Source organism: Sebastes umbrosus, chromosome 10 (assembly GCF_015220745.1).
Source record: "Sebastes umbrosus isolate fSebUmb1 chromosome 10, fSebUmb1.pri, whole genome shotgun sequence".
NCBI classification, from domain to species: Eukaryota; Metazoa; Chordata; class Actinopteri; order Perciformes; family Sebastidae; genus Sebastes; species Sebastes umbrosus.
Window position 1 is genome coordinate 28,125,473 of NC_051278.1, and position 16,719 is coordinate 28,142,191.

Here is a 16,719-nt window from a genome sequence, read left to right on the forward strand (position 1 = left end):
TGATCTATTTTTAGACTCTGATGCCAGACTCTGGCGGACTGTTTTTGTGTCAAATTATTGATTTCTTCAGTAAGTAGCTGTGTAATAAGCAGGATAATGTACAGCTAGCGGGCAATGCCGTGGGGCGATGCCGTGGGGCGATGCCGCAGGGCGCGTCGCAGGGTGCTGCCGCAGGGCGACATCACAGGGCGACATGACGTCGCCCAACGCGATGCTGTACCCCAACGCACGGCTCGCTGTACATTATCCCTTACTTGTTTGTGGTTTGGGGATTTGATCAGGATGCCTCCTGGGCGCCTCCCTTTAGAGGTTTTCCGGGCATGTTCAACTGGTAAGAGGCCCCGGGGTAGACCCAGAACACGCTGGAAAGATTATATATCTCATCTGGCCTGGGAACGCTGCTTGGGAGAGGGATGTCTGGAATACTCTGCTAAGCCTGCTGCCCCCTGGATACGGCATCGGAGCGGGATCGAAAGACCATGGATGGATAGATGAGCGAATGTTGCTATTTTGATCCAAATTCCCAGTCATGTACACAGCATTCTGTCTTTAAGAAGTATCACCTTTTTTTGTCCTCCCCCAGATACAAAGATGTGTGTATAATTCTTACAAGATGTTTTACTATTGGCGTGACTACATCTCAGGTCCTCCAGGATGTCTGTAAATCCATTACAACACATATTCCTATTTCTCCTCTCCTCTTCTCATGTCCTTGCACATACTTACACTGACACTGAAAGAGCTGTGCTGAGTTTGATTGATGATGAATTGAAACAGTAACAAAAGAGACAGAAAGGAGAGGAGTGTTGAAGCAAGTTGTGTGGAAAAGAGCTATCCCTTTTTAAATGTAATTGGCAAATTCCTTGTATGTGCACACTTACTTGGCCGGCAACAATTCTTCATTTAATACTAATCTGTTCCTTAAATCTTTAAGATAAGATATGTGGAGTGGTAATTCCTCACCGTTAACAGGTAGATCAGGTCCATGTTGGGCTCCACTTGGGCCACTGCACTCTGCAATGACACCAACTCATTGAAGGTCATGTAGAGCTGATGCATCTTCACCAGGTTCACCTTATTACTGTCATGAACCCAGTCAGGAAAGACGACATGCACTGCAATCAGGTCCTTGAGGTGCACACCCAGGATGGGGATTTTAAAGCCCTGGCATTCATTGAAAGCCTTTCGGTAGCAGGAGTAGTTGTTGTTGGAGGACACCAGCTCTGTCATCTCGCTCCAGATCTGGGGAGGAACACAGACAGCATTCTAAATCTACTGGAAACACCTGATGCACAGACAAGTGTTACTTCACTGCATCCACTGACAATGGCCAAAAACTAGACTGTGAAGAATGTGTTGACACCATCTGTACCCAGCTATTTGCTATATTAGTGTAGCAGTGGGACACTAGGACCCAGAGGAGATTTTCTCATTCTCATTCTCATCTTTGATCTCCCATGTCTTCTGACCAAGGTCGGGAGGCCGAAGCAGGAAGAGTTAACACTGTTTGCAAGACGGGCTTCACTAGATATAACTTTGCGGTTTTGTTGCTCCCGTGTAGTTTGTGTTGGAGTCTGAGTCTGAACAGTGTAGCCACACGCAAGCACGCATGGGACACCGACCCGCACTGATTTATTCATGTTAGGACTTAAAAACAGTACCTTTAAGCTGTTAAAGTATGAAACTAATTACATTAACAAACAAAACTTGGTCTACCTGGAAGGAAAATTTGAAACAAAACCTGTAATTCTGGTTGCCCTACAAACACATCACAACTGAATCTCCTAACAGCACATTCTCATCACATACTGACGCTTTGTCAGACCCCTCGACGTCACTTTTCGGCCACATGTAAACACGTGCTGGATGTTGCGAATTAAACAAAAACACTTGTTTAGGATTAGGCAACAAGGTTAGCTAGTTAGTTAGTTAGGTTTAGGAAAAAGCAACATTGTTGGGCTTAAAATTACTACGTTTTTACAGTGAAAATGTCACTTGACGTTGGGACATGAAGGCAAAGCTGATTGCAAAGTAAAAGTGAACGCAATGCACAGGACACAAACCGTGGTCTCCTGGATGAAAACCTTGTGTGTGTTGGACCCATCCACCTCCTCTCCCACCTGCCCGGTGTGTCTCTTCCACTCTTTAAACTCACGGATGGGTTTACATTGTAGTTAATGGAAACCACGGTGGGTCTCCTATACGGCCACTAAAGGGTGCCTCGAACACCAACTGCCGTGACAAAGCATCAGTATTTGACGCTCTGGGAATGAGAACGGGCTGCCTATAACCATGTATTACCAAACCTGTATACAGTGGTATATGCTTATTTGTATGTTCATATGCACTGAATATTTTTGTGGATATACATAAACATGCATTCAAAGGCTGGTATTGACTTACCTTCACAACTTCGGGAGCCAGATAAGACTGAGTCTCCTTGAGTCGAGAAATGGAGCTGTGGCTCAGGCCCCCCACCACCGCCATCAGAGTGTTGAAGTTCTGCAGCTGCAGAAGTTTCTGATCATAGAGTGACATGTTCAGAATTTCACTTTTGCTTCTTTTATGATTATCTAATCAAACATATTCTGTGTCTGTTCCAGTTAGATTAGTGACAATGAAATGTGAATGGCCCATTCAGATGACATTATCATCACTATAATGACATGCTTTCCGTGCTTTACAAACCCAAGCCCTCCAGGACAGCTTCATTGCCACAGCAAACATTTTTATCATACTTTATTACATGCTTTACTTTGATAGCCATTACCAAATTATAGTATTTAGATAGAGTCACAAATGTAGGCAGCTTGGATGCATTTCTGATGCATGATTTTATATCCATGAAGTAACCTGGACTGGTTTAGCCTCTCCTGAACAAACAGAGCAGATCAGAGTGCTTTCTGCCTGACCAATACCAGGGACTTTAGATGCCTGTGCAATGTTGATATACTAATATTGACATACTAGGTATGCTTGTCTGCCTTCTCAAATGACTGATAACCACCTTTATCTCATAATTATGATATTGCTTTCACGGAATTATGATATTTTCTTGTAATTCTTAAACACGGAAGTCATTACGAGATAAGACCTCCAATTTATTGTTGCAATTTAATGTCCACACTTTTCTAAAAAGGAAAAGCAATGATGCTAGCCACTGTGCCTAGTTGGTTTTGAGTCTACAAGACTTTACTGTTGCATCTGTCTAAATAAACAGAGTCATGTGCAACATACGTTTTAGGCAGAAGGGTTCTGTTTTGGGCTGGCGAGGGGGTTCAGGACAGGATGTGAAAGCCTGAACCATGTGAAACCAGTGTGCAGGTCTTGTCCAATCAGCTTCCTTCCTCAGTTGTGTTGTCAGCCTTGTATAAATATTTCTAAACAGTGTTGGATGAAGAAAATGCTAACCACATAATGTCCATGTTTTGTGGACCCCCCACCCCTTGAAAAAACAGCAGATGGAAATGCTCTGTAGAGGACTGCAGTGCTGCCTCCTCCCTGTCTTACCTGAGCCACGTGGATGTATTTGGTAATAACCTCTGCGCGAGTCTGAGGTGTTAGCTTGCTGAGCACCATGAGCTGGACCCACTGAGAGACTCCGTTGAACAGAGCAATGGACCGCTCCAGAGTTGGGTTGTCCACCAGGCAGCCGTGGATCACATAGCTCTGGTAATCAGTGAACTGGAGACAAAAGGGTATTACAAATCAGATATCCAAGCTGTCAATTTTCAATTTAATCTTCTAATCTCTGAGCAACACAGAGAGACTTATGCACGCTTTTATAACTAGCAGGCTTGACTATTGTAACACTTTCCTTTCTGGTCTACCAAAGAATACAATAAATCAGCTACAATTAATTCAAAATTCTGCTGCACGAGTGCTGACTAAAACCAAAAGGAGAACACACATTACGCCTATTTTAAAGTCTTTACACTGTTAGTTTTCGTATTGATTTTAAAATTATTTTATTAGTTTATAAGGCACTACATGGCCTTGCACCACACTACTTTGCAGAAATGCTTTTGGTTTTTGAACCAGGAAGGCCCCTCAGATCCTCTGGTTCTTCTCTTTTAGTTGTTCAAGATCAGAACAAACACATTTGGTGATGCTGCTTTCAGCCTTTACGCTCCCTGCCGCTGGAACAACCTTCCAGAGGAACTGAGAGGGGCTGAAAATATAGATATTTGCAAACATAAACTATTTAGTCTGGCTTTTATGTAGTGTTTTATAGTTTTATAACATTTTATTTTTAATACTTATTTTATTTATCATCATCATTATAGTGTTTATTTTACTCTATTTTATTTAATCAACATTTTATTGCTGATCATTATTATCTCTTTTATTCTATTTTATTATTATTATTTTAATATATTTTTGTCAATCGTCTGTACAGCACTTTGAATTGCATTTGACTTGCTATATAAATAAAGATTGATTGATTGATTGATTGATTGATTGATTCAAGGGCCTATATGGGTCTTTTGGTCCTAAAGCCTGTAATAATCATTGCACTGAACAATTGAAAGATAGAATTAACTTCATACTGACAATTTTGCTCTTCTTGATGGCTTAAAAAAAAGTAATATTTCTAAGGGTGATGGTATTGTAAAAGCCATGTTATCGTCAAAATTAAAAGGATTTATCCCTCTGGGAGCACCATTTCATGGCTCTGTCATTTGCCTGTTAGGTTTTCAAAATATCTTGAATGTAAAGTTAATATTTTGACCAGACAACAGTGCTTGAGGAAAGTTCATGGAATTTTCAAAATGAAAATGATTCATCCTCTGGGAAGAATTGATGTAGCCTACATTGGCCAATGAGTTTTTGACATTTCTTACGTAGCCTAAAACTGGAAATGTAGCCTGCTGGTGGCTAGAGGAAGATCAAGGGGTCATACACAACGACATTCAGATACTGAATGTTGTTTTGTAAATCTTTAGAAGGCAATTTCTGGCCATATGTGGGGAAATGTGAGTTATGTGAACTGAAGCAGCAGCTTCTCAGGTCATTACATTACATTTCAAGGACAAACGCAAACACTCACATGCACACATTGCCCTGAAACTTTGAACTTCTTGCTGGCGTTGTTACCAATTAACCACCTAGTCAGTGGAAACAAGGCGGTTCACCCAGAGGCCAGCTAGCTTCACATCAAAGCTCTACAGCAGGTGGTCAGCTTCCCAGGAGCAGTGTTACACATACTTCACCCAATTCAGAGAGCGTATTTAAGCATATTTAACCCAGCTTTAACTAAGTTAAAGAACACAGTAGCATCTGTCTGACATTAGCCAATATTAAGCATTAGCCACCATAAGCTACTACCAGACCAAGGCTGTAACAGCAAAATCCCTGAGTGTCCTGAATTGAACATGGGTGTATTGTATTTCTTATAAATTCAACTTTTAAGAGGAATAATGTCTGTTTCTTCTTTTAGATATAGTCTTGCTTTAAATGGTTGCATGTGTCACAATGTCTGCCTCAGTAGTTTTCATTTTACTCAGTCTGGCCCTCTGTCCCGGTCTCCAGCCACTTCCCCAGGCCCCTGCAATGCATTGCCATTCTACATCCATCCACTAGATGCCCTAAGACTTTCCCACATGTCCCAGTCCCCTGACTCTCTCATTCACCTGCTCACCTGTTTCCACTTTCCCTCATCAGCCTTGCAACCGGCCCATTTCCACTCATTCTTTGCCAGATTGTATAGATCATTTTGGGTGAAATTCCTGCGTTTGGCCTTACATTCACCACGACCTCCTCTCTACACAGTCTTTTTTACTCTTTTTTTATATGTCGCCTGACTCGCAGAAGCCCTGAAGGTAATTTAAAATGATGAGACATGAATATAATTTATACATAGATATACATAAACGGCATAGAAGTGTTTTATGTTTATAAATGGGCGTTGAGTAATACTCGTCTTTGGGCGTGGAGTGGACATCACAGCGTGGCCATCCGATCACATTTCACAACCGAATAATTGTCAATCAAATGTTGCCACATGCATTCACTTGTCATAGCAATAATATGATCAATATTTACTATTGTAAGAGAGGGTCTGACTGGACATTAGTGGACGTGGAAAGAACGTCACCATCTGGCGTCCACCTCATAACCACGTCGCAGCTTTGTGGTTAGACTGGGACCATTTTGGCCAGGGACACGTCACCATCCAATCTACTGTATGTTTGATCATGCGGTCCTCTTTCAAGCAGTTCATTGCTGTCCTACGATAAAGGTTACACTTTTTTCCTCTAATCCACATATAACATATTCTAGAATTGATTTCATTTTACTATCTAAAGTATGTACAGTACATAGCCTGTAGCAAGAAGCAGTATTGGTAACATCCATACATCAGATCACGCCCCGATTACAATAGAGATTTCCACTACTTATTCCTATAAACACAGACAGTCCTGGCAGTGTAATAGGTCAATATTATCAGATACAGATTTTTGCTATATGGCAAACATTTAACTTTTGCAATTCTTAGAAATAAATGATAAACGGGGAAACTGATCCATCAAACTTATGGGAAACTATGGAAGACTATTTTACGTTGGCAAAACAAAGTCTCTCCTGCTTTCCCGACCACGGTCTAAAAGCTGAAGCTGGAATAGTTAAACAACATGTTTGAAATGAGTCCGTGTGCACTTAAGTTTGTGTGATTTATTACTGTAACTGACTGGAGATTAGTAAGATTCATGTCTATTTTTCACATATTAATGTTGCAGGCCTGTTGTTCTGCAGTGCTTTGTTCAGATTTTAATTAAGGTAAGTATTGATGATTATATTCATTAGTCGCAGAAAGACTGAGCTGACCCTTGAAAAAAAATATTTTGGACACAAACAGAGCTGTTTGAAGATATACCGATATCCTCCGTATGGACTTGAACTCCAGGAAGGTGAGATGCTCGGCCAGCTCCATAGGTTCCAGGTGGTCAAACAGCAGCGAGGCCTTGCCTTTCTTAGCCTGCTTCTTGCGCTGGGTCAACTTACGCATCCAGTCATATGACGGACTACAAGGAGGACAATTTATAAACAATAAGCACAATCAATCTAGAATAAAATATGACACAGCGATATGAATATAAACAACTTGTAGCTAACAGACTAAAAGCTGCAGAATCACCAGTATGGTCCTTTAAGGTTTTAGGTAGTTTGAGCTATGTCTATGTAGGTTTTCTGTCCTATGTATCCTTAGAGATGTTTTACCACTCAATCATGAATGTTTGTCATTCACATATTTTAGGACCAGGACTTTGGTTTAGGGTTAAGATTGGAATTGGGATTAGTTTTACTTTAGGGTGGGGACTAAATTGTTGGCACAATTAATATCTTACCCATGTATCTGGTAACACTGATCAGGTCAATAGTTTCTACAAGTGTATCTGTATGCTCTTGGCGTCTTACATGGTGGAGATGTCGAGGAGCTTGAAATGTTTCTCACAGCCGAGCTGAGCAGCCACATCTCTGAACTCCTCTGTTATCCTGATCAGACCCATGTCCAGGTTGAACTCTGCAGGGAATGTCACAATCCAGTACCTGAACACACACATAGACATTTCAGCAGCAAATATTTTGACACTAAAAACATGGTGACATGATGAAGCTGAAGCCACAACGGAAAACATCTAATTTTAGCTCCAAAGAACTTTCCACTGCACCAGACGATGACCCTTGCGACCTTATGACATGTGACACGTGTGATGTCTCTGTATTGTAGTGGTACGGTGCAGGAAGATCCCTAGAATTTATGTCACGTTTCCAACTTTGAATTGTTGGATGTCCACACCCTTTGTGACTTGGCTCTAGGGCAGTGTTGTCCTTTTCTTAAAAGCCTAACCAGGGACAAGGTCTGCAAATTTGCTACAGCTAGAAGTCATATATACCTTGCATCGGTTGCACTTTAATTAAGTGTAACAATGCCTACATGTATTGTCCCTGTCAAATAAATTAATAAATAAATAAAAACACAAGGTTAAAAAATAGGCTCAATTTCCATTATGAAATTTAACAAGACATGGGCAATGAGCAATGTGAGGACAAAATCTAACTGTGGCCTCCAATATTCATGTGTGTAACCTTGAAACTGACAAACTGTACGCTCTGGGTTAATAACTGCAGTAAATAAAGTGTGACAATTAACTATAAAACAAGGAATCTCTGCCTTGGCATATCAGGAGAAAAGTTCATCCGATCTACTTCACACTTGGCAACAAACACAGGACTTCCAACCAGGAGACCGGTGTTAGTGTCCCGTGTGAAACTAAAAGTAACGTTGACTTATTTTGTCACGACAGTCAGGTGACTCCTCGGTATCGTCAGCCCCGTGACCCACGTGAGTTGTAAGTCAGTGAAGTTAACGCCAATCACGACCGTTTTCTAACCCTACCAAGTTTCCTAACCCTACCAAGCAATTGACCCAAACAGGCACACACTCTGAACGGCCATGCTCCGCACGGTGAAAAGAGGTTAAGGTAACCTTGATTTTTCAGTGAAATCCAGAATAAAGAGTGTTAATGTGTTGCGATGGACAGATAAATGTGTATGTAGCACCTTACCTCATTAAATAACAAATCTTCAGCCTGGTTCCCTGGCAGTTGTCAGCTTTACAGTCACGGTACGTGGGGTTCAGTTAAGGACTTTTTCAAATATTTGACAAACTAATACAATACAATTGGCCCTGAATGGGATAAGTGGTAACAGATAATAGATGGATGGGTTGCTTTACAGTAGTATATATCTTCAGCAAGCTGACAATTACCACTAGTATTTGAACATATTGTTAAAGCTGTAGTTCCTACAGCATACAGGCTTACTGCCAGATGGGATATATCATCAGTAGTTTTCCCGCCAGTTCTGAGGATGTAATGTACCAACGATGCATCAGCAGCAGGCTGCGAGGAAGCAGGTTGGCCTGCAGCTCCCCATTGTCATCTATGAAGAGAAGTGAATCACAAAATGTCATCAAACTTAAACTTTAGGTAACAGGCACTATGTTAATGTTCATGTGGGAGGCCTAATCATGTTGTTTTCTTACTTGTCTTAAAGGATAATGCTGGTAATATTCTATATTTGTATTGTCAACAAATCTCATGAAATCAACAATGAATTGATATTAATTAATTCATATTAAGTATAGTATGTGTATCAAAAGCCTGATATATATCATTCCTCTGTACCAAACAGCTCCATTTTTGTCCAAAAAAAAAAATCATATCAATGAGCCACACTGTTGCACTGGGCAACATGTTCCTTCATTACCATGAACACACACACTGTAGTTAATTTTGCCCCAAATACTCACTAGAACACCAAATGTGGATTAATCCGCAGATAAAACTTGTCATGTTTGCTATAAGAGAGACCAGCTCTTTTAGAAAAATTGACGTCCTCAGGAGGAATCAATGGGCTTGGGCTGAGAGCTACAGGCAGGTTAGCGAAGTCAGGAAGTATTTAAAGATGGACTAACACATTGTTGGTGTTGCTCTTTTCATAGGATTTTAGAATAATGCCAGTCTTATTATAAAAGTGAATACGCATGTGTGGGATGTGGGATAAAAATTGAGCTGTGAGCCCCCATGCACCTCCGTGTTTCACAACTTTGTTTGGTTATAAGTTGATTAAATGTAAATTTCTTTAAAAATATGCAGCATGTAAGCACAATATTAAATGAATTATTACAGGTATTAATAGTAGATTTTGACCCAGGGCCCCTCTACAAGACAGGGCCTCAAGATGAGGCACAAATGTAAAGGTCGCCATGAATCCCCTTCCATATCTGTTCATATTAATAATTGAATCAAGTTACCACAAACTAATTGCCACCCTTGAGCCTTTGGGGTCCCTGCTTTATCAGATAGTTAATCCAGCCTTGGTTGCAATATATTCAAATTCACTTACCAAATGCATGAATGCATTCATTTACAAGAGCATCAAGAGATGCTGCCTTTCCCAATGTGGATGATCCCATGGTGCCAAACTGGAGGAAGGACAGAGGTCAACACTTCCTGCTCACTGCTCTGGACCAATCAGGGTTTTCCTGGAAGCAGGAGAGAGACAGTTTTCAGTATAAGAGTCTTTATATAATAGAAAAAAATTAATTGTGCTAGTTTTGTGATCATGTAAAGGCAAAATTGCCCATGTGTTGTTTGTAATTAATCAAATAGCTTTAAGTAGACACTTGCTGATAGGCATGTGTCCATTATGTAAATCAATTTGGCTTCAAAGCTTCCTTTATAAACAGGCAAAGGAAGCAGTCCTCAGCAATATGTTTTACATGCATGCACACCAAAGATATTGAAGGCTTCACCAAGAAAGGGGTCTGAAGCTAAATCAGTTGAAACCAAATGTCCACCAAAGCAGAAAAAGTATAAGGAAGACGCAAGAGCCTCTCTCTGCCAGCAATGTACAGGCAATTTCACATACACAAGTGTCATACTGTATGTAAAACTTGTGCCATTCCTATTGACAAAATAACATTGTTTTACAAAGTTAGGAGCAGTATTCACACTATAAACATAGATAACTTGCAGAAACATGTCCAAACTATGGATGAAGAAGCCTTTTTTTCCCACCAATTTCAACATCATTATGTCCGTCCCCCGTATAGGACACCTTTCATCTCTTTCTTTCTTATTTTCACTGATACTTTTGGTACCCTCTATGTGATGTGACAATTAAATAAATCTTACATCTGATCATACTTCTAATCCAAATCCATTTCAGAGAACATACTCTGTTGTGCCTTTCTTTCAGGCTGTCCCTAGCAGAGACAAAGTGTCTGTTAGACGTGACCCTTCTACTCACGTCCATGATGTTTCTATCAACAACAGGGATATTTTGACCCATGACATGATATTTTTATCCAAAATAATGCTGTTTATATCTGCAGATTGCATGTTATATGCTTGGTCATGATATTTTTACCCATGACAGTAATCTTTCTATAATCCATAGTGACATTTGTACAGATGCCAGGGATGTTTGTAATCACAACAATGATAATTCTACTACAGCAACAACAAAGAAATGTCTATATGCATGAGGACATTTTTTACATCATTTATCAAAATTACCAATAATAATCAAAACTAAAAATTGCAACACCGATGGGTGTTTCTTGCCTGACCAACTTGGACTTGTCCATGTCCAAGTCATGTTGAATACATATTTATAATTCTCTCTTGAAATCATGCTACCATTTGAGATTAAAGCAGCATCAATAGATCTTTTTTTTTAACATTAGCATTCATTTAAGGTCATGTACAGGTCAAGATTGGTCTACATTTCACTTCCTCTTCCTGTTTGGCAGTTATCCAATCTGTGAAACTGAAACTGCTGTAAAACCAACATTATTCTCTATTCTATTATTTCTCTCTCTCTCTCTCTCTCTCTCTCTCTCTCTCTCTCTCTCTCTCTCTCTCTTTCTCTCTCTCTCTATGTGTATATATATATTCAAATGACATTTTATTTTTAAAAATCTGTTTTTATTTAGCTCATTGAAGTTCAGATTTTAACAAGGCTAAGCGACTCTGTAGCTACTTCTGTACAGCAACGCTCTGAGCTAAATGCTAACATCAGCATGTTAACATGCAAAGAATGATCATGCTAAACTTTTTGTTAATGGCCCTAACCAGCTGTTGTAGGTCGTTAAGATGACGTCCCGGTGATGACGTCCTGGAAATGACATCTAAATCATCCCAATATCAGCTGTGATCTGGCCTAGTCCTGAATGTCCATGACGTAATCTGGCTTGCTGGGACACGGTCAATGCGTGAGACTTTATCAAACACATCCCAAAAACACCTTTCCTTTGTCGTTTAGCTCAGACATGGATAAGTGTCAACGGGCAACAAGCTGGCTGACGTTAATGTCTGTTCCAGCAACATCTAACAGTGCATCAAACTCCAGAACAAAACTATTACCCACCTTTCTTCTGAAACAACCCCCCTGCCAACCCGTGTGAACCCCACCCTGGTCAACCCCATTTCCTCTTCTTAAAAGGCTCGACTACTCAGAGGCTTCATCAGGACCAGGACGGCACTTTATAGGCTAACTCAAAACAAAAATAGTGGGCGAAGCTGTCCTCGCTTGAACCAGAACTCATTCTGGTCCGCCATCTTGAAGACTGTCTCAAAGATCTTATTTCTGCTCTACTTTGCTCCGGTGTTCGTAGCAAACTGTTGCTATTTATGTATTTGCACCCGACCTGGGCACACTGTATGTAAACTGTATATGAACTATATGTATATTTTTCCTAAACCTAACCAAACGGCAACTGAAAACTGAAAATGATAATAAAAAAAAAAAAAACAGAAAATAATACTACTACTACTGATTTTTTCTGCCAGAAAAGCAGAAAGCCATTCAGCTAACTAACTATTGTTAAATTAAGTAGCATATGCAACTTGGTCGAATGTAAATAGCTGGCTAGCTGCAATATGATTATTCTCACCCGGGTGCAAATAGACACTCCGTAATAGTAAAATCAGAGAGAGTAGGAGAGTGAGCAAGAAACTATTTTTACATCATTTATCATAATTTACATTCAGTCAAATGAGGTCGGGTTTGATATGAGTTACATCATTTCAATTTTCACTGAAACATTCAGCCTAATAAATCTTTTCCAGTGTTCAAAAGACACAATAATCCTATTCTGGGTTATTAAATAATGAATTCACAATCAGAAAATCGATAAAAACAGAAGCTAACAAGGCAAAAGTGAGCATGGCTCACATACCCCGCTCACTGCTTGACCCCTGCTATAGGGCCAAAGGTTTTGCCCTTTTGGAAAAATTTAAAAAATGTTGGGCACCCTGGACTTCTAACCCCCAAAAGGCACAACTAGACCACATTGTCAACCATCATACCAAATGTGAAGTTCCTAAGTTAAATAGTTTCCGAGTTCTGCTTCGGAAACAAAAGTGGAAAGGATGTCTCATTTCTCTAAAAACATATTTCCTCGTTTCCTCTCTCCTTGCAAGTGAGGGAAACGTGGATGCAATTAAGAGACTTGGGATGTACCCATTGACAATCAGCAACTGGCTGGGGAGAGGGGGCTGGTATCTGTACTGACTTGTGATTGGGAAATGAGACAGGTGAGTAGGAGGATGTGGGAGTCAGGAAAGTCTGAGGTTATCTGATGGACAGGTGGACAATGGCATTAAAGCTTAATAGAGATGCAGGGGCTTGGGAAAGTGGTAACAGAGATGGAAGGAGGGACACAGAGGCAGAATGGGCAGAAATAAACATTAAGGAAGCCATTGTGACAAGTATACTGGCATAGAATATAATCTGTAGGTTATTTCTAATAACAACACATGACTGCACAAATGACAACATTCATGTTGTACATACCATCCTTTAAAATTGTTTTTCATTGTGTATCCACTTAAATACCAGGTTTCAATTAAATGGGGTCTATTTCAGTCTCCCCGCACACATGCACACACGCCATCTCTAAATATATATTTCAGAGCAGGACATGACATTTTAAAACAGTTTTCAGTGTGTAATGTTTTTGACAATGCTGTGCAGATGCAAGATTTCAACAAATAATTCATAATTTGTGAATTAATCCCGAGTACCTGAGTACTAACCGAGTAAAGTACCAGTGCTTTCATATGCTCCTATTACAGTAAGCGGTGTTTTCTGTCTCCAATTGTTACATGAGGCACTTTTTAAAACACAATATTGTTCTTAAATGAGTCTTTGCTGGAACAGGATTAATTCTAGTCTATAGTCGCCATAAGAAGTCTAAAACTCAGACATTTCAAGGTGGTCTCACACTTGATTTAATCCTGTTTTTTTTTGAGGTGCAGTGTTGGAATATCTATCGGCAGCCAACCTCATTATTCAGGCAGCTGAATGAGGATTAGCAGTGCATTGTGGGAGCTCTGGGGGTTTGGACCTTGTTAATGGCTCAGTATGTAATCAGCTGCTGTCACCTTGGCGAGGCAAAAAAGACGTCACCGGCCAAAATGTAATTTATTCTGTGTCAACATCAGCAATCAGTGTGTTAGTCTGTGTGTGTGTACACAGTTGAATGAATGAAGACACTGTTCCTCGACTATAAATGGATAAGATCTTAAAAGGGACAATGCTTACATGTGGTTATACCTAATGCGTCTGGTGATTTCAGTACTATCATCACCCGAAAGTTCTTATTCATAAATAATAGAGCACTCTGAAGTATCCTTTGACTTATGAATGATTCTAACATATTTATTTATGAGAATGCAATAACCTGATATAAGCCCATCTCAGCGAGCTGTGGCCGTTTGAAAGGCTCCATGTATAGGATTTGAAAATGTCTGACTGTCTGACCTTGTTCACCAAATGACCGATTTAAAGCTGTGTTTACGTGGAACAAGCTGTAAACACAAAATGTATATATTTATATATCATTATAACATTTTTATGGCAAACATGTTAGCAAAAATTACTTATTTACACTTCCAGCACATATAGAGCAACATTTACATTCATTTGGAGTTGTGCTTCTGGCCACTTGATGAACGTAAAGTGTAGTCAATCTCCTGTTTGCTCTATTTTGATCTTAACCAACTCATGAGGGAAATATCTGTCTACTCAGCTGTTAAATGCTCCACTATGTTGACCAGCTATAGTCTCTAACTATGCGTGTCTGCTGTTTGCTGCTGGACAGGTGGTGTTCAGTAGGTTTCAGAGCCATTCGGCTAGCTAACTATTGAGCTTTATCACTGAAAATAGCAGCACGCTGCTGCTGGAAATGAGCTTGATGAGAGTGGGGAGAGTGAACCAAAACAGTGGAAGGTTCAACATTCATTTATTGTCATTGTACAACACAGGGTTGCACAACCAAATGCAGTTGCTAAACAACTGCTTCACAAGAAAGATAAAATAAAAACAGTAGGGCAATGCTGTAGTGCATTTTTTGAATTTGGATCTAGAGAACTGTAAACAGCAGCAACAAAAACACTGGTGAATTCTCTGGGCAGATAATTTGGCCGACATCAGGGAAACATTGTCCATTTAGGCCATACAACCAAAATTATGAGCTGAAAGACTCTAAAATAGCTTCATAGTGCTGCTCAGTTGCTCTCTTCCTCAGGTTTCTTCCATTTTTTTTCCCCATTAAAAATGATTTTTTGGGGAGTTTTTCCTTATCCTCTGCAAGGGTTGTAAAGCACAGACGGTGTTGTAAAGCCCTCTGACTGAGGAGAACTGCAGAGTTGGTGGTAATTCTCTGTGGGTTCAACACTACATGCAACCCCTTTCATATCACACATAGTCAATTGAACCATTGCAAAATGATAATAATGCCACTTTTAAAAACAAAAGAATACTCTTGACGAGGGTCTTGAGCAGTGGGCATCCTCCCGGTCTGTGAAGCCAATAATGAAGTGCCTTAAACTTGCATTCTTTCTAACAGCCAGCAGGGGGCGACTCCTCTGGTTGCAAAAAGAAGTCTGATTGTATAGAAGTCTATGAGAAAATGAGCCTACTTCTCACTTGATTTATTACCTCAGTAAACATTGTAAATATGAGTTTATTGTCACAATCACTAGTTTCAAGTCTTCTTCAATACAGCATGATGTTCATTTAGTAAATTATGGTCCCATTTAGAGTCAAATAGACCATAAAGCAGGGGATGCTTAAGAGCGGGGCTACCTTGTGATTGACAGGTCGCTACCACGCTCCGGTCTGGGAGTTGTCTGTGTTTTCGTCTTACAACTTAAACCCTTTCACAGTGTGTTTTCAGTTTATCAAAGTTAATTGTAACACTTTGGTCACCTAAAAATGTCTTAATCAGTATTCGGTTGTACTTCGGGAGTACTACTCCATCCACTGGTGTCTGTTCTGGTTACAAAAAACCAAGATGGCGCCGGCCATAAACCAAGATGGCGAAGGCCAAAATGCCGACCTCAAGGCTTCAAAACCGTATAGTCAACAAACCAATGGGTGACTATGTCCACAGTTTAGAGGGACCGAAACGTTAGTGTTGTTAATAAATTGTGATGCTGAGCAAGAGTAGTGTGTGGGATCTTCTTTTCTCAACAAAACCTTTTGCCACTTAGAAAAGCACATATTCTTGAGTTCACCCCATGGTGCACTGCACAATACAAACAATACCATGTCAGTGTTCTCCACTGTCTTTGCTGACACTGTCATAGTGTTTGAAACAGTGAGTCGGATGAGAGTCCTTTCATCTGGATCAGCAAACCAATAATAAATGACTTTGTCATTGTACAATATGATCATTGACTGGTGCAGTTTTTTTATAACATGAACCATGACCTTTGTCTTGTTAAAGCTCCACCCTGTCATGTTCTCAGCTTCACAGGACAGCCAATCATCGTACATAAGCTGTGTTGTCTTGAATAGTGTCGGCATACAGCTGGCTAACCAAAATAGAAATCAAAAGGACTGGTGCTGACATACTTGCCAGGGCAACAAATAAAACGGTTTCTGTTGCACAGTCACACCCCTTTGAATGATGCCTCTCTGTGTTTACTCACAAACTGTGGTGGAAGAAGTACTCAGATCCTTTGAGCAGTACATCAATGAAAAGTACTCCAAGTTAAAGTCCTGCACTCAAGTAAAAGTACCTGTCATCAGCAAAATGTACTAAAGAACTTATTATGGTGGAATAATAGCCTTTGTCAATGTTATTATATGTTTGTATAGATTACTATTTATGATGCATTAAGCAGTATTTTAATGTTG

General features: G+C 40.1%; 1 protein-coding gene across 3 annotated transcripts in view; it reads right to left on the reverse strand.

Annotated features, from left to right (window-relative positions):
• rasgrp3 (RAS guanyl releasing protein 3 (calcium and DAG-regulated)) overlaps window positions 1–16,719 on the reverse strand; it is a 51,658-nt gene that overhangs the window by 11,780 nt on the left and 23,159 nt on the right. For all 3 annotated transcript variants that reach the window (XM_037783103.1, XM_037783101.1, XM_037783102.1), the window contains exons 2-9: window positions 9,913–10,051; window positions 8,844–8,946; window positions 8,571–8,633; window positions 7,420–7,551; window positions 6,878–7,025; window positions 3,511–3,684; window positions 2,404–2,520; window positions 964–1,242 (exon numbers count right to left, since the gene is read on the reverse strand). In XM_037783103.1, coding sequence (XP_037639031.1) covers window positions 964–1,242; window positions 2,404–2,520; window positions 3,511–3,684; window positions 6,878–7,025; window positions 7,420–7,551; window positions 8,571–8,633; window positions 8,844–8,946; window positions 9,913–9,982 — 1,086 coding nt within the window. In that variant the 5' untranslated portion in view covers window positions 9,983–10,051. The remainder of the gene's footprint in view (window positions 1–963; window positions 1,243–2,403; window positions 2,521–3,510; window positions 3,685–6,877; window positions 7,026–7,419; window positions 7,552–8,570; window positions 8,634–8,843; window positions 8,947–9,912; window positions 10,052–16,719) is intronic.